The following is an 18,572-nucleotide window of genomic DNA, read 5'->3' as shown; positions in this document are numbered from 1 at the left end:
TTGTTAGAATCAAACTTTTTTTATTTTGGCGGCCTTGGGTCAGGGTCTGGTATGGGTCGAGTTTTTCTTGACCCACACATCACTAGCAGTAACATAGGGGAAGGGTCATTTAAAATTGGTTATATAGAATCTATTTATCATGCTCTGTAAAAAGTGGAATAAAACATTTGCTCAATACAGGACTTTGCTTTTATTTTCTAACTGTTAATTGCTGATTAGTTTCTCTGGGCAGCATCACTGGTAATGCTTCACTCCACTTTTTACACAGCATGATAAATAGGCCCCTGTTATGATTTATTGGGGCGGGTTATGATATCATGGAAGGGGGCTACTTGCGCAGTTTGGAAGGGATTAGCTAGATTTCTGACAGGTGTTCAGATTATTGAAAAAGGGGCAGAAAGTTTTGAACTTGGCAGCCTCATGAAAAAATGGTTTAACACAGGCCAGATGCTGATCCTAAACCCTTGCCACAGCCTTGGCTGGTGAAATACTGGCCAGGCTGCAACCCTATCTCTAAATTGGACTTTGAGATGTATCTAAGAGAAATGATGGCCATTCTCCCCAATTTTCACTCTATAGGGGACCAGCTCCACATTTTTCTAGTGGAAATGAAGACACTGGGAATTGGGAACTAATTTAAGGGGATGAAACACTGTAACAAAAACACTCAAAACACCTCCAAAATGGTATGATGTGCTGACTGGTGAGATTCAATATCTGATGAGGCATGAGGAACAGGCAGGGACAGTTGGTCACATTCTGTAATGTCTGGTCACTTGCACTTACCTAAATTACATGTTTTCATTATAATTCAATAACACTGAAATTAGATTGTATTAGATTGTTAGACAACAATGATTTCATCTTTATTACTAGTTTAGCTGCCAGGCACCACTGGAAGGTCATTATTTCTGAGGAACATTGGTTATTAGTTGTGTAGTTAATCGTCCAGCAGTTGTACAGGTGGATTAGCTTTTAGTTTGAGCTGGATTCTCCTATTGACTTTTCATAAAATAGTCACGTCCAGGGTTGCCATGTCTAATGTTCAAAATCAGCCAACGTCAGCAATGAAACCAGCCCAAAAATAGCACACTTCACTGTTTTGCATTTTTTTCCATGAAGTAAAATGGGACATATTCACCCGTCACCAGGGGAATAACTACAGAGGGGGGCCCAGAAGGTATAGCGGCCCCATAAGGCCCTATTACATATGCAATTTCAATAAATATTAGTAAAACTGGTCAACCTCTAGTCATTTTGGTGGCCAGCAGATTTTTGGCCACAAAATTGTCTAAAATTGAGGAAATTCACAGGAAAATGTGAGAATGGGTCAGGTGACTGGGGTGCAGAGCCCAAAAACTGGTAACTCCGGACTTCTACACAAGCCAGTCCCATTGCATGCTGGGTATTGTAGTCTTACATTAAACTTGGCAGACTACATTACCCAATGCATTGGAAAGACAAAGGCTTTTTCACATTAGAGCAAGAGAAAACTTTGGCTGGTTTCCATAGTACAAATAGGGCTGCCACCTTTTTAAAAAAAAAATTACCGGCCAGTGGTGGGGGCGGGAATTAAGGGGCGAACCGTGACGCAAAAAGGAGTAGAGCCATCTGGATGTGACGCAAAAAGGGCAGAGCCACGGGGTAGTGCCGCAAAGGGGGCCAAAGAAAATGTACGTTTTCACTGGAGGGCAAATGCTTTTGTAAATGGTATTACAAATTACGTAATACCGGCCCCGGCGGGTGTTTTACCGGCCGGGTGGCAATCCTACCAGCCAAAGGCCCAAAAAGTAACCCAAATCTGTAACTTGGCTAGTTTGTAGTTTCAAAACCCGCCTAGACATTAAATTAGTTGCCCAATTTAGCTGCAAAACCACCAACCTGGCAACTCTTGTCACGTTTTCACCATGACAAAGCAATGTGTTATGTTACACTGTGTGATGTAACTAGAATGTCTGCCCTTGCCTACTACTGTGTGTAACTTCCAAACTCCGCCTTCAGTCATCTCAGCCGAGTATAAGCCCCTCCCATTTACCCCGTCAAATCCACGTCCCCTCTCGTATAGTACACGGACAAGAAGCACTCTCCCCTCCCACTTATTATTGTATCAATTTGTCCCCGCCCCGGTCGCTGTGTCACGTTATTATTTCTCCGCCCTTGCAATGTAAGCGGGCGCGCTAATTACGCCCCGTGTGTTCGGTCTTTCTACGGTGTGTGACAGCGATCAGCTGCTCTTCCTGCTGTGTAATGCCTGGACTGCGAGAGGCCGCTCCTGTGGTGGCCGAGGAGCTGGAGGAGCAGTAAGTGAATCTCCCCCGTGTAGATAGTATCAACCCTGTAGTGTGAGGCGAGACAGTCTCGGTTATACAGCAGCTGTAACAAAGGGAACACGGAAAGCGAATGGGGGGGGGGGTCGCTGGAAGCTGTTGGATCCGGACTTGGGCCGCACACTCACGTGGGAACTGGTACTTAGTAGCAAATTCTCACAGGAACAGGCGTCATGTTATTCTGTGTCACCGCCGTGTGACTGTGCGATTTTCCTCAGTTCCATATACAGAGCCACAAGTGGGAAATGGAGAATATTGAATTATAAAAGAGCGCAAAAGCAACTTCCCACTGGGTCCTGTTGTACTGTTGCCTTGTTGCTGAATATTCTGCGGTGCTGCTAATTCGGTGGTCCTAGCCACTCTGTTTTGTTCTTTATTCTTTACCTTTCCTCCCATACCCTCCCCATTCATCTCCCAGTTACCCTGGCAACCACAGAAGTGCTTAACTAATGGAGAACCTGCTGGAAATGATCTGAAGATACCTGTCAGTGTCATTATCATATGGAAAGTTGTCTATCTTGTGGCTCTAGTTCCGGTATGAACTGCCAGGGTGACCACGTTACTTGTCAACACTTGCCATTATTTGTTTGTATGTTTAACATGTGGCATTAGTTCCGCATTAACATTAGTTTCCATTTCTGTGGTAAATATTAGGGATGCACCGAATCCACTATTTTGGATTCAGCCGAACCCCAGAATCCTTTGTGAAAGATTCTGCCGAATACAGAACCATATGTAAATTAGAGGTGGGAAGGGGGGAAACATTTTTTACCTCCTTGTTTTGTGACAAAAAGTCACGCGATTTCCCTCCTGCCCCTAATTTGCTTATGCAAATTCGGATTTGGTTCGGCCTTGCGGAAGGATTTGCCCGAATCACGGACCAAATCCTGGATTCGGTGCATCCCTGGTAAATATATGGCATGTTTTTGATGTCAATCCAGACCCAATAAGGCTGAGAATTGCGCTTGCACAGTCATCAATAAACAGGGGTGTTTAGAAGAAGCTGAGGTCTAGAAGGTATAGGGTGCCTAGTGGGACTCAGACTCATGAACAGTTGTAATGTAAAATAATGAAAATTTAGTTGGACCTTAACCCTGATGGTACATTTAGGTTTATGGGCACATGTTTCTTTAAGAATGAATATAGACTGTCAGGGAGTAACTATCGCGTGTACTGGGCTTGTGGCCGCACTTGGGCATGTAGGGAACCACTATTCAGTTGTTCAGGGTATAAGAAGCTGCTGTCTTAAATAACAACAGTCTAACATGTTTGGGTTGAGCACTGGGAGTTGGAAGGAGGAAATAATACTGTGAACATGGCAGCTCTTGGGATTATGGGTGCTGACCAGATATGGGCCCTATTTGGCAGTTGGGCACATAAGCACTAAGTCATGCCTCTTATGCTTATATAGAACTTAAATATAAGGTTCACACTGGACTGCTCGTACCTAAGTGGATCTGCTTGCTGGATCGATGAGCACTCGTTTCCATAGATGCTTTGAAATTGTGAAGAGTGAGTACTCTACATGTGGGCGGGGTATATTGCAAAGAGTATGAATTTATGATTTTAAGGCAAGTATATAGATGGAAGTTATAGGTGCCCCCTCAGGGACCTGCATCCATTTTTAAATGGTATTAAAAAAATAGTATTAAATTCCATAAATAGTAGTAGTGCTTTTCTGTGTCCTCTTTTCTCCACTTCATTTCAGTTCTATTTTTAATTCCTGTCTCGTAGCTCTCAGAGTTGGCTAACTGGCTGGATTCCATCGTGGTGCCCAACATCCATGTCCAGACTAAAGGCTGTTGAATCAAGGATCCTTCAGTGTGAGTATAAGTGGAGGTGTGATAACAGCAGAAAACAAGATGGGGAGCTACAGGGGCATCTTTGGAGGCACATATCTTCACTGCCGGTACAGTGTGCTGGTACAGAAGTCCAAAACATAATGTACAACATTTCTGGCCTACTTCTTTAGTTAGGCATTAGTTCTCCTTCCTTTAATAGAAACTTTCAGTTCTCCAATTGTTTTGTAAAGAGCCAAATGTTGTTCATTGTGCTTACTGTTATTCACTGTGATTCTAATTTTGGGGAAGCACATTCAATTTGCAGTCCATAGCTGTAGAGATTAGGATTAATTGGCACAACTATAATTCTTGGAATTTAAAGAGGAGCTGGCCAGAACATCTATTAAAAGTGGAAAATTTTCAGTCAGCTGAGACTTTGTCTCACTGTAATTTACAGAGATGTGTAAGTCTAATACACAAGACCCTTGAACATCCTGTAAATTATTTTATTTCTAAAAACAGTGCTTATTGATGCCATCATTTATAAAAGGTGTTTAGTGATATAATTCTGCTACATGACTGGTGCATAATAACAATTGTACCCTTTTGTTATAAAATAAAAGTCACCTAAAAGTTTCATGGCCTGTATAAAAGCATTCACCTGTTTTCCTTGTGACTTCATATGGTCATAGAACTCCTCAGCAACTTACTGTATAATATCTTTATCATTTACAAAAGGTGGTACATTATTCCTATATTATATTTATTTACACATACATTTTGTGTAAAATGTTTACAAAAAGGTGAACTAAAAAGAATGAACCACATTCTTAACTTTTGCTTTCTGCAAAGTAGCAAATCCTCCCCCAAAAGAGTGGGTAATATTAATGTGAACCCTTAGGTCTCTTACACATGGGTGTTCTTCCTGTATTGTAATTCAATTCATCTTTTTTGTCTTTTACTGCAGGAAAACGCAGCCTGTACTTTTTAAATACATTTTTACTCACTCTGCTGCAAGTAAGCAGTGAGCACAGGTGGAACATATCAAGTTACCTTAAGTATGAACTGATTGAATGGATTGGATAGAACAGGCTGCATATACTTATGCGTTCTCTTGTGTGAAAATTATAAAGATCCCCTGCAAAAGAATGCACCAGTGTAAGAGGTCACATTCCGCTGTCTAAGTAGTATATTTGGATATGGTACAGCTGAACCATTGTATAAGTCTCTGAACCAATATCTGCAGGCTAATGTTAGTGGGGCAGGCCAATGGCATGAATTGGTGCTACAGCCAGTTGTTTGCATTGCAACATTGGGCCTAGGGTTTGATTTTGTCCATGGCCCGGAGCTTTCCTGTTTTTTCTTTATGGTCATGTGGCTTTGCCTTTGATATGTCATTTTTCCGCAGACTTCATAAACAAACAGGGAAGTTAATTGGTAGGGGTTGTAGACTGGGGCAGAGATCTTATAGTCAACCTTCTGTTACTTATACGCAAATATGACTCAAGTAATGATGTAGTGCAATGATGAAGTATTAAGGCAAGCACAATGCTTACAATTGTTGAAACAATAAGTGGCTCCTTAATAAAATTAGTGTTACTTGGTTGAAGTCATGCATGCCCAATTACCAAATTATTTAATTAGGCCTTTTTTTTTTTTGTTTTTTACGTTGCCGTTACTTCTAACATACCAAGGGTCAGTGAGAACGAGTCTGTCTGGGATTTTATTTAAGCAAATTTCATCTGCTTATCATTGTAGGCGGTGATTTTGGAGTGAATCATACAAGGATATGTTGTCCTGGTTCTGATGTTGTTTTTGGTTCTGTATTTGTATTGGTGGAGATTGGACAGGATAGACCAATGTGCCATTGTGTCAGTAATTGCCCTGTGAATTAAATGCAAAAGGAAAATATGTTTCTGAGCCTGTACATTTCCAGGTGTCTGCACCCAGGATTACTACACTTTTTTATTATACTGTAAAAAAATGTCTATGGAGCTGTTGGACAGGCTAGGAGCATAACCCTACTGTCACACATAGTTAGAAGGAAACACTAGTAAAGAAACCACTAATCTGCTCCAAACCGAACATTACATGTGACCGTAGGCTACATATCTTTTATGTGGCGTTTACTGAAGGGCAAAAAAATAAACACAACACAAAGCATAAGAGCACTGCCTCATTCAGTGGAACACAATGGTTATAGCAGCCACCTAGCCTGCAGCATAAATAAAGTGCTCACGTAGTGTCAGTATGTTGCATTGGTTAGCTTTCCCTGCTGCATTAGCCAGATACCTTAGACTGAATTTGAATTCAAATAGAGGCAGCTCTCAGTAGTGTAGAATCTTCAGCTTCATACACACCAACCAGAAAATGCTTAAAAACAAAAAGAGAGCGCACAAGGGAAAACTCCCATAGTGTATCACTAATGGTATAGTTGCAAGGTTTCAAAATCCTCTTACCATTTAGCAGGGAATGTGAGTAATTTGTACCAGGTAAGGGTGCACCACAGTGCTCCCCCTCCTGTCTATATACTCACAAGCACAATGTTGAGATTCAGTTTTCAAAATACCATTTGATCCCTCAGTGTTTCAGCAATGGCAACCCATTCAATCTGTGAATAAGCTATTCCCTGGTGAAGAGGGTCGGAACCACTTGAAGTCCGCTGGAAGTCGGGAGCAGTCAGTGTCTTCTTCTTTGATATTTCTACTGCTTGTACTTTTATCCACTTTGTGAGAAGATATTTGTTTTATCAAACACCGACTGAATTGGTTGCCATTGCTGAAACACTGAGGGATCAAATTGGATTTTGAAAAGCGACTCAACATTGTGCTTGTAACGTGACAAGCTGGGGCCGAGGAAAGGAGAGGATCTGCGAGCAGCAGCTTAGTAGAAGTGTGCCATTCACCCGGTCCAGGTCCTCCTCTTGCACGCACCCTCTGCATCTGCTGTGGTCTTAGCTGGGGTTACAGGCGAACCAGCAACCAAATCCCCACTCTCAGGAAGAGACGGATATGTAGTTAGGTGCACGGAAGTAGGAGCCGAGTTGCGCCGAAGTAGGAGCCGAGTTGCGCCAAAGTAGTTGTGCCAAAGTAGTTGTTTATTGTATTGCTCTTTCATGTTTTTTTGCACTACAAATAAGATATGTGCAGTGTACATGGAAATTCGTTCATGTTTTTTTTTTTTTTTAAAGTATAGTCCAGCCCCCAAACAGTCTGAGGAATCGTGCACTGGCCCCCTGTTTAAAAAGTTTGAGGACCCCAATTCAAAACTTCCTTCTGCTCTGTATACAACATCTCTGCCCTTTTTGTTCCCATTCTTTCTTTGCATATGCATAGAATTATGGCTATTATATGTCAAAATGGTAACAATGGCTGTATAGCAAAGACATCTATTTGTGCTACTTGTAACAACCAATCAGCACTTAAGCTCAAGTTACTTAAGTCCCCCATTAGTGTTTCCTGTGCTAGTTGCAATCTAAGGCATATTAGTGAAAGTTATTATAATCTGTGCTAGGGGATTATGCTGTTCCACATTTACAATCTATTTATGGAAATCATTCTTTCAGTTCCTTCACAAATAACAGTCAGCCCTAGTGTATTTTCCACTTCTCTTTTAGTTTCTTTTAGAAAATCAGTTTAATCTATTTGGTTCGCTGGTGATACACAGATATAACCATACCATTATTTTAGCTGTACTATTATTCTGTATTATTCTATTCTATTATTCTGTATTATTCGAAGTGTACGTTTCCACCCATCTGCTACCTACAATTGCACATTTGTACCTGAGGAAAAGATTACCACTAAGGCTAGAAGCTATTTATCATGAATTTTAGGTGTGCTGTGTTCATGTTCACCTAAAGAGATACTGACACTAGATATCTAACATTTGTCTTTGAATGCTATTAGAATCTATCTGAATGGCAGCTAGAATCTAAAACGCCGGCAGGATGGCAATCAGAGTGCTTCGTTTTCCGAAAGTTGCCCGAAGTTACCTCATGAGGAAACTTTGGGCGACTTCTGAAAACTAAGCGCTCCAAGGCAGTTTGGGGAGATTAGTCACCCAAAGAAGAGGTGATTTGTTGCTGGATGACTAAATCTCTTGGGAATGCAGATCAGTCAGGAAAATACAACATTAACTTCTTACTTAATTTTATTTTTTTTTAAATTAAATGATTGTGTTCCATAATGTAAAAAACAAATTTGACCTAAGGAGAAGTATCTTACTGACCCATTGTAACCTCCATATTTCTAGGTATCAAAAACAGATTTTCTGCTCAGTATGTATCACTTCCTGACCAAAACAAGATATGGACACTGACAGTGAGTCCCGAGCTCCAGGACAAGACACCTCTGGTTATGGTTCATGGCTTTGGAGGAGGCATAGGGTTGTGGATCCAGAACTTAGACCACTTGAGTTCTCGTCGGACTTTGCATGCCTTTGATTTGCTAGGATTTGGACGTAGCTCCCGTCCAAACTTCCCTAGGGATCCAGAAGAAGCAGAGGAACAGTTTGTATCATCCATTGAGCAATGGAGAGATCAAATGGGAATAAGGAACATGATTCTCCTAGGGCACAGTTTGGGAGGATTCCTGGCTGCCTCTTATTCCATCAAATTCCCTGAGAGGTGAGTAGCAGTATTTTCCCAAACAGCTTTGAATCCTGCTCATTGAGAAACCTACCATGGCGCCTACTATCTATTTAGAGCAGTGGTCCCCAACCAGCTCATTAACAACATGTTGCTCACCAGCACCTTCAATCTTGCTCCCAGTGGCCTCAAAGCAGGTGCTTATTTTTAAATTCCTGGGTTGGAGGCAGTTTAGTTGCATAAAAAGAAGTTGTACTGACAAACGGAGCTTTCTGTATTCTACCAGTCCACACACAGGCTGCCAAATAGCCAATCACAGCCCATATTTGCCAACCCCAGGAATTTTTGCATGCTTGTGTTGCTCCCCAACATTTTTATATCTAAATGTTGCTCACGGGTGAAAAAGATTGGGACCTCTGGTTTAGATCATGACATCCATTATAAAATCTTTTATTATGAAATTAATCTTTTATTATGAAATTATTTATTTTGTAGACTTCGTCAGATTGAAACAAAGTTTTTTTTTTTATACCTGGTTGCTGGGTCATTCAAAATGTGTTTCATATTAAAAGTCAATGTCTTATTTACTGCACAAATCAGACACAATCACTCGCTTCTGGTAAAGCCTTTTTCCAGCCCATCGGCGATTTCAATTCTAAAGGCAATTTGGGGAGATTAGTCGCCCAAAGAGGCATTTTGTCGCCGGGCGACTAAATCTCCCCGAATCTCCACGTGTGTCTCTGCCCTAAGTGGCAGGTTAAGAAGGGACAGTCAGGTTGGCAAAACATTCAGGTTTAAGAACTTCAAGTAACAGATACTTACAAAAGCAGAACTTACAAAAGCAGAACTATCGGTAAATGATCAACATGACCAATAGGTAAGCTTTATTGTAGATTAATATTTTGAAAAGAACATTTTTAGTGTCAGTATCACTTTAAATGTGTGCTGTATTGCTACGGCAAAAAATAACCAGCACTCAAAACTGGTAATACTGTAATTGGTAATTTACAGTTTTTTTTTAAATACTCCTACAATAAAGCATCTTAATAATATTATCTTCTTAATTTGCTCTGTTAACATTTATAGTGGTTCAACCCACAATAAGATTATATTTTAGTAGCCTTAAATGCAAACATTCTTTTTTGGAGCCTGCATTCTGTCTTTAACCCTTTAAGTGCCACAGAACGTAGAATCTACGTTCTGTGGATCAAAGGACCAAAGTGCCACAGATCGTAGATTCTACGTTCTGCAGCACTTCCGGGTTTGCGAGCGGAGGAGCGGCTGTTACAGCCGCTCGCTCCGCTCCTTCACGATCCCCTGCCCCTAGACAACGAGCAGAGCAGGGGATCGTGTGGCCCTTGGGGCGCGATCGCCCAGGGGCCCCAAAGCAGCAGCAGGGACGCGTTTCCTATGCGTCCTGCTGCTGCTATCCGCCCAGCTCCGCCCCCCCATGGCTGCTGACCGTTGGAGCTGGAGATCTGCTGCGTGGGACCCATTATCAACGATCTGCAGCATCTACCCCAGGTAAGTGTAACATTTACACACACAAAAACACACAAAAACACACAAACACACCAACACACACTTATTACAGTAATATACACTTACATTCACACTTACACACACTCACACATAGATTTTTGGGGATTGGGGGGGTCACACACACTCACAGCACCCATGTACACTTGCACACGCGCACACATGCAAATAACATGCAATTTACCCGTTGTGCACACGCATATGTACATATATGGCTTTGTGGCTTTTTTTTTTTTTTTCTTATCGCATCGTCTCTTTTTGGGCTAAAAAAAATGTTTTATTGCCGTTCCGAATAGCGTATTCGCTAACCGTACTGTGCAATAGCTTTTGTATGTTATTTTGGTGTTTATATTGCAATTTTGGGTATTTTGGTGCATTTTTAGCCATTTTATTGCATTTTCAGCTCTGCATTTGTGTTGTTCACTTGTTTCTGTCCGTATAATCGATTTGGCCCTGCTAAAATATTCAAACGGTAATTCTGGTGGCCGATTACACTAGTGTGAAAAAAAAAGCATTGATTTTTGTGGTTTTATTAGTTTTTGGTGATTTATTTGCATTTCACACTGTTCTGTGTTATTTTGTTTTGCCTATGTAAATTTTATCTACTATATATCCATTTGTGGGTCTCTGTGCGCCACATACTTTGGTATATCTATGCATATTGGGCATCAAAGTGTTCAGTAGACCCCTGGCGCTCATATTTAGGATGTTTTATGCTGATAAGCTACGAAATGTGGGGCATATAATGGGGTAAAATTCAAGCTTTGTGACGATTTTCAGAAATTTGATAAAAACCGTTATGTTCAGCATTGCTTTGCAGTTTGGCAGTTTGCAGTAGAAACACTTATTTACCCATTTTGGATTCGTCAAAATGTGTACTTTCTGAAAATATATTGTTTTCTGGGGTCTCTGTACTGTTAGGTGGTCTAATGTCGCATAATACACACACCGGGTGGTTATATTGCAGCAGCCAGCGCGTCAGCCGTGAAAATGTCTATACATATTGTCATTTGGGGGTCTCTGTGCGCCACATAGTTTGGTATATCTATGCATATTGGGCATCAAAGTGTTCAGTAGACCCCTGGCGCTCATATTTAGGATGTTTTATGCTGATAAGTTACGAAATGTGGGGCCTATAATGGGGTAAAATTCAAGCTTTGTGACGATTTTCAGAAATTTGATAAAAACCGTTATGTTCAGCATTGCTTTGCAGTTTGACAGTTTGCAGTAGGAACACATATTTACCCATATTGGATTCGTCAGAATGTGTACTTTCTGAAAATATATGGTTTTCTGGGGTCTCTGTACTGTTAGGGGGATCTAATGTCGCATATTACACACACCGGGTGCTTATATTGCAGCAGCCGGCGCGCGTCAGCCGTGAAAATGTATATACACTATTTTCATTTGGGGGTCTCTGTGCGCCACATAGTTTGGTATATCTATGCATATTGGGCATCAAAGTGTTTAGTAGACCCCTGGCGTTCATATTCAGGATGTTTTATGCTGATAAGTTACGAAATGTGGGGCATATAATGGTTTAAAATTCAAGCTTTGTGTGCGCTAACTTCATTTTGGGGCCTCTAAATGCCAGATACTTTGGTAAACTTATGAACAATGGCCACCAAAATGTTCAGAGGAACCCTGGCAATCATATTTAGGGTGCTTTTTCTTAGTACGTAATGATACATGGGTGATATGGTGCTGGGAAGTTGAAGGTTTGAGGCAATTTTCAGATATTTCACCAAAACCGACAATTTTGGGAAAGCCTTGCAACTCATTAGTTTGGAGCAGAAAGGCATGGGTACCCATTTTAGATTCTGTAGAATGTGTACTTTCCAAAAATATATGGGTTTGGGGGGTAAATATATATTTCTGTGTTTTTACCCCACAAAAAATGCAGTCAATGTGTTGATTTCTCAGTAGCTGAAGTAAAGTCCTGAACAATTTGGATGTGCTAACTTCATATTGGTGTCTCTAAATGCCAGATACTTTGGTAAACCTATGCATAATGGGTATCAAACTGTTCAGTGGACCCCTGGCAATCTTATTGCAGGTGCTTTTTCTTGGTACCTAATATAGTTTGGGATATGCGGAGCAGCAAAATAAAACCTTTGAAATGATTTTTCAAAATTTTGAATTTTATTTTGAAAAACTGCTATGTTCAGACAAGCTTTTCTGTTTGGTAGTTGGGAGTAGAGAGACATAGTTACCCATTTTGTAATCGGCAGAATGTGTACTTTTCAAAAATGTATGGTTTTCTGGGGTAAACCTATGGTTTCAGGAGTTTTTGCCTTGGAATCTAAAGCATGCCGTTTTCTGCCTTAGTGCTTTCAAAATTCAGTAATATACTGCCGGGAGTTTTTGCTGTACAGAAGTCCTAAATCTCCCTAAAACTATACATATCTGGTATTGGCACGTTCGAGAGACATAAGGCTTTCCAAATCAGTTGGATTTTCATCTGTAAAATGAAATATTTTTCTGGTATAAATTGATATACGATGAAAAATGGTAATTTTTCTTTTTTTTTTGGTATTTAGCACTATAAATTTTTTTGCACAGGTGGAAATACATGAAAACTCAGGCAGATTTAGAAAGCTCAGTTTCTACCGAAAAAAACAATGTATAGTTTTCCTAGGTAAACTATAGGTTTCCCCTCAGAAAATGCCCCTAAAGTGAGAGAGCACAAAATGCTTAAAAACGGCTGGCATTTCGCGTAACCAAAATGTGAAATTCTGCTGGCACTTAAAGGGTTAAATGACATATAGTTAGGATGTATGTTTCATATATATATATACAATGATGTATTTTATTCTATGTCCTTCCTTTTTAGAGTTAAACACCTCATTCTTGTGGACCCATGGGGTTTCCCTGCTATACCAACAGACCCCAGCGAAATCCGTTCTCCCCCAACATGGGTAAAGGCTCTGGCCGCTGTGCTTGGGCGCTCCAACCCTTTGGCAGTTGTAAGGGCAGCTGGACCATGGGGTGAGTTGTACATTAATTTTTTTTACTCGCAGATTTTGTTCAGATATCCTTAACATAGTTCCTCAAAAAACAGTGTAGTGAAACTAGATACAAATAAGCAGATTTATAAAGGCAGCTTGACATCAACATTCATGTTTACGGAGACAGCATTCATTATTTATTTGTTTTTGAACTATTTCATTTTTTTGTTATATATTTGGTGGAGAGTAAGTATAAGAAAAAACAGCACGTTTATACTTGTATTAAATGCTAAGAGAAAATAGTGTCGCTAGCTTCAGAGGCAATGCCTTGAAAAGAAAATATTCTTGACAAAAATGCAAATGACATAGTATACTTACATAACAAACTTAAGCTGGCCATAGATTCGTTTGAATCCTCGAACGATCGGACTTCCCCATGTCCCAACCTGCCACTAACCATTCAGATCAAATAAAGTAGGAAAGAACAGATCAGCTGATGTTCTGCCTCGTACGAAAGTTATGTCCGACAAAGCTGGTGACAGTCTCCCACTGAAAATCATCCGATCGGCAATACATGCAGAGAAATTATCGGCAGCCGAGGAAAAATGTCGGGACTCTCCCCACACGGTCCGAAAATTGTTACGAATCGGATCTTTGCGTCTATGGGCAGCTTTACTCAGGGTGGTTTCTCTGAACACTCTTACTGCTTATATCTCAGAAACCAATTCAAATAGAGAATAAATGTAAATTCTCAAAAATTTACCCCAAGTTAGTAATTTTTGGAGCTTTTTTTGATCCCCTTTAAAGGATTTAATTGTCTGTTAGAGATTTAAAGTGCTTATCTTGAGGTTGTCAAACTGCAACCTTCTTCAGGGTCACAAAGGGGATATGAATGTTTACGTTTAAAGGAATTAGAAGAAAGAATTATTAGGGTCGCTTATGTGGCAGAGGGCCAATGCATTAAAACAGCAGAAGAAATGTAAGACAACGTAAGACATATGCCAATTAAATTAAGTTAATGCATTTAGCATGTGTTTTGGATCCATATCTCCCTTAGGTCTAGGATTGGTTCAGAGGTTCCGTCCAGACTTAAAAAGAAAATTTCAAGAGTACTTTGAAGATGAGACCATCATGGAATATATTTACCACTGCAACGCCCAGACACCCAGGTGGGGATTCTATATTAGGGTACTTCTACAGTATATTTTAAAAGAGTTTCCATTTTTTACCTTTTATTCTCTACGTTCCTCACCTTTGTAGTGGGGTAAGAATGCCACAGCTAAATTATGTTTACTAATGTAACCAAAATGTAGCTGGAAACAACATTTTGGTTATACAGGTGTGGGTCCTGTTAGCCAGAATGCTTGGGACCAGGAGTTTTCCAGATAATGGATCTTTCAGTTATTTGGATCTTCATACCTAGAAAATCATGTAAACATTAAATAAACGCAATAGGCTGGTTTTGTTTCAGTAAGGAATAATTATATCTTAGTTTGGATCATGTACAAGGTACGGTTTTATTATTACATAGAAAAAAGGGAAATCATTAAAAAATGGGATTATTTGATTATAATAAGAGTCTGCGGGAGATGACCTTTCTGTAATGTGGAGCTTTCTGGATAATGGGTTTCTGAATAACAGATACCATACCTGTACTAGCAGTAGAGCTTCTCAGTTACAGGAATTATTGACTATATCTGTTGGGGGTTCCTTTCAGTTTCTTATTCAAGCACCTTGTGTTGTTCAATTTTCTTTTGAACTGTTTGACTGTATATTTTGGTTGTTGGTAATAACCAACTATCTGTTAACTGTGTCTCTTTGTTTTAAGCTCTTTTATACTGTGTAAAAATCATTTTTTTCCTTAAGTATATCAATAAATTGTTTTGGAATGGGGTAGGGTGTCTGATTTGGTTATGGCATTATGAGAGAATCTGTTTTTCTTTCACTTACTGTTTTTCTATACTTTCCCCTCTGTAGTGGTGAAAGTGCTTTCAAGACCATGATGGAGAGGTTTGGTTGGGCCAAACGTCCTATGATGTCCAGAATTAATCAAATCCCAAAAGAGCTTCCAATTACATTCATCTATGGAGCAGAGACTTGGATTGACAGGAGCACTGGAGAGAGGGTAAAAGAGGAACGACCAGGCTCCTGTGTGAAATCATTGGTAAGGAGAATGTACATGGTTTTATAATAGAGAAACATAGGCTTTGCAATGGAAAATAACTTGTTCATATGAGAAAACGTTTTTGTGATGGTTACCCAGCAGTCCCCTTGATTTGAATGCTACCTATTGAGAATGATCAAAGTAATCAAACCAGCACTGTGCAAAAAAGTGTTTCTACACAAACAATCAAATTTTAAAGGGCAGATTCGCTAAAGGGCGAAGTGACTAACGCTAGCGAAAATTCACCAGCGTGACGTCATTTCGGAACTTCGCCGATTTCCTAACGGGCGCGGGCGCACTTCGCTATCAAAGGAGATAGACACTAGGGTTGCTTTGCACTCTTAACGCCAGGTGAATTTTCGCTCTGGTGAACGGATGTAACTCCGCAAATTCACCTAGATGCAGATTTTACTGAACGTTACCTCATTTGCCAGACTTGCCTTCGCCACTTCAGACCAGGCGAAGTGCATAGGACTTCAATTTTTAGTGCAAAATTTCTTTGCTGGCGTCTTTTTCTTCTTTTTGGGTAACTGGGTTCCCCCCTCCATTTTCTTACATATGGAACATAAACTATACACTGGGCTCATGTGTAGGGCATTATAACAACTCTATTTTATTTATTAAGGTTTCCTGGACTTGTGTAATGTAATGTATTTACTGCAACATATACGTCCATTCAACTTTATCATTTCCCGCCTTATGCAAATTAGGCAATGCTAACGCATCTGTGCTTTGATTGCCAAAGTAACGCTAGCGAAAATTCGTCAGGGTTCGGCGCCCTGGACCCAACTTCGCACTTTAGTGAATTGGCGTTGTCCTGGCGAATTTATAGCTGGCGAAGTGTTGCGATGGCTGCAAAGCCGTCGCTGGTGAATTTTCAGCGGTTAGGGAATTTGCCTCTATGTAACATTTCTCTACTTTGCACAGTGGGAGCACAGAAGCTTCTGCAGGACTTTATACAGGGCTACATAAATGCCATGGTTCCATGCCAAGACTAATGCAGCTCACTATGGCTGTAGAAGTCAAGTTAAATGACTGTTTAATGCCCTATAAAGCTTAGCATGCAATAGTCTATGAATGCCCTAATTTTTGTTTCTGCCATTTTTTCATGATATGCTCCCTTTTATAGTGCTGACCCATTGGAACTAAAGTACTCTCTCCTCCCGATCACCAGTGAATTTATTCAACACAGTTTTAAAAATGTCTATGATAAACAACATTGTATAAATTCCAAATTCTTCCTTTCCCAGGCAATCAAAGGAGCCTCCCATCACGTATATGCCGATCAGCCAGGCATCTTCAATGCTGTCGTTGAAGAGATTTGTGATGCAGTTGACTGAGGTGGCTCTCTAGAGAATAGAAGAAGGGCATTGGCTTGGTGTCTGCAATGTACAAAGCACATATTAGAGCCCTCTGTTAAAAAAAGGGCAGTTTAAACCTAGGTTTGATCTGGTTGCACATTGAAAAGTAGATTATATTGGTCAAATTTAGCTGGTAATTCTAATCACAGATCTTATATTTTATATTAGATTTTAGGTCCAAGTGCAGGTCATTCTTCTCCCTAAGTGCTATGTACTTAGGCTTTCTCCAAAGCAATCCATTTATTCATTTTCTTACACCGTAAGAAAAAAGAGCTTATAAGAATTATTAGCATTCAGTGCCTTAATATTTTTACCCACCTTCCAGGAATTGTCATTCTTTAGAGATATGTATGATGGAAGGGGGTTGGTAGGTTGGGCACAATTATTTTCTGATCAAGTCTAATTGCACTGAAAGAAAATTTCTCACACTCTCTTTCCGTCATCTTAAATCTTACTATTGTCAGGTTTCACCCACACTCTGGATAGTTGCACTGAAACAAAAAAAAAGAACAAAAGCATGATATTGTTTGTGTACAGGCTGTGGATTAGATGGTGTGTGGCCTTTGTGCTTGTGCCTCCTGGAATATGATGTATGGACTTATTGGTACAACTACCTCTTCTATAAAGCAACATACATATTCATTTGTAATTATATTTAAATCTAGGTTTCGTGTATTGGTGAAACGTGGTGCCATTTTGCATTACTTCGACCATTTAATTACTAATCCTGATTAATTATGTATTAAAAAAGAATAAGTGCTCCGTCCTTGGATCTGCACTTGCCAATAATTACATTTATGGTGCTAGTGACACCTTTGGTTATTTATTATCCATTACACCTATAGTGGTTTGCACAGTTGTTTTGTAAAAAATGTTAAGACTATACATTCTATTACATTTACACTATATTAAAAGTTGATGTTTTTGTTTAAAATGTTGTAAGTCAACATTGATCATTTTGTAATTATGTCTCCTTTATAGTTGATCATTTTTAAAAGGTATATAAAGACCCCTAGAGTTGCCACTGGATAAAAAAATACTCAAGGCATCACTGGAAGGACTTCTATAGAAATGCAGTGTCTAAAATCAAAATCCATAATAACCTGATATAAAACATGGTCGCCTTGTAATTAGAGTCAGCAATTGTACTGTCTTCAAAATAAATCTGCACGCACTCCTGCAACCATGGCCATGGAGGTTAAAAATGTAACTTTATTCCATATTAGTTAAAAGATATGCGTCCTAACGCGTTAGGACGCATATCTTTTAACTAATATGGAATAAAGTTACATTTTTAACCTCCATGGCCATGGTTGCAGGAGTGCGTGCAGATTTATTTTGAAGACAGAGTTTGCCTAAGCTACGGGTTCGGGGCACGGCACCCGGACCATTCGGCTAACTTGGTGAGTGTAAAGCTCTTTGGCTGTTTTCTATTATCTAACAATTGAAGTGAAGGGCCTGGGGTCTGGACACGCAGGTCAGATTTTTCTGCTTGGTAAGGATTGCCTAGCGGTTTACATCAACGTAAAATTTGAGCAATTATATGTATATATATATATATATATATATATATATATATATATATATATATATATATATATATATATATATATATATATATATATATATAAAAATAAGGGATTTGACCCGTAAAGTTTATAAGTGGTTTTGCTCTATTTATATATTATAATCAGTCCAAAGGAGATTGGAGCCGGCATTTTCTTTTTTGTTTACATCAGCAATTGTACTGACAGGTTCCATTTCCCAGAATCCAACTGTGGTGTAATGAAGCCTTGTATAAAAAGGATGTCTACTCCAAACTGCAGAAAATATTAGTGACCTTTAGCTCAATAAATCCTTGCAT

At 39.7% G+C, this 18,572-nt stretch overlaps 1 protein-coding gene across 2 annotated transcripts; it reads left to right on the top strand.

The window, feature by feature from the left end:
- The first annotated feature begins 2,052 nt into the window (after positions 1-2,052).
- abhd4.S (abhydrolase domain containing 4 S homeolog) lies at positions 2,053-17,644 on the top strand. Of its 2 annotated transcripts, none has more exons than XM_018242387.2 (7): positions 2,053-2,300; positions 4,062-4,150; positions 8,363-8,735; positions 13,069-13,223; positions 14,241-14,352; positions 15,161-15,347; positions 16,598-17,644. In XM_018242387.2, exons 1-7 carry the CDS (start codon positions 2,248-2,250, stop codon positions 16,685-16,687), a joined length of 1,059 nt encoding a protein of 352 aa, XP_018097876.1. In that variant the 5' UTR covers positions 2,053-2,247; the 3' UTR covers positions 16,688-17,644. The 2 variants fall into 2 exon arrangements, with proteins under 2 accessions (XP_018097876.1, XP_018097877.1); XM_018242388.2 differs by lacking the exon at positions 2,053-2,300 and adding an exon at positions 2,367-2,862.
- Positions 17,645-18,572: the final 928 nt, after the last annotated feature.

This window comes from Xenopus laevis, chromosome 1S, assembly GCF_017654675.1.
Source record: "Xenopus laevis strain J_2021 chromosome 1S, Xenopus_laevis_v10.1, whole genome shotgun sequence".
Classification (NCBI taxonomy): Eukaryota; Metazoa; Chordata; class Amphibia; order Anura; family Pipidae; genus Xenopus; species Xenopus laevis.
Note: the sequence above shows the minus strand (reverse complement) of the source record. Positions and strands in the feature narration are given on the sequence as shown.

Excerpts from the sequence above, each read along its gene's own strand:
- abhd4.S (XM_018242387.2), top strand. The coding sequence starts at position 2,248 with ATGCCTGGACTGCGAGAGGCCGCTCCTGTGGTGGCCGAGGAGCTGGAG. Across the intron at positions 4,151-8,362 it reads TGAATCAAGGATCCTTCAGT|GTATCAAAAACAGATTTTCT; the intron begins GTGAGTATAAGT and ends CCATATTTCTAG. Across the intron at positions 14,353-15,160 it reads TGCAACGCCCAGACACCCAG|TGGTGAAAGTGCTTTCAAGA; the intron begins GTGGGGATTCTA and ends TCCCCTCTGTAG.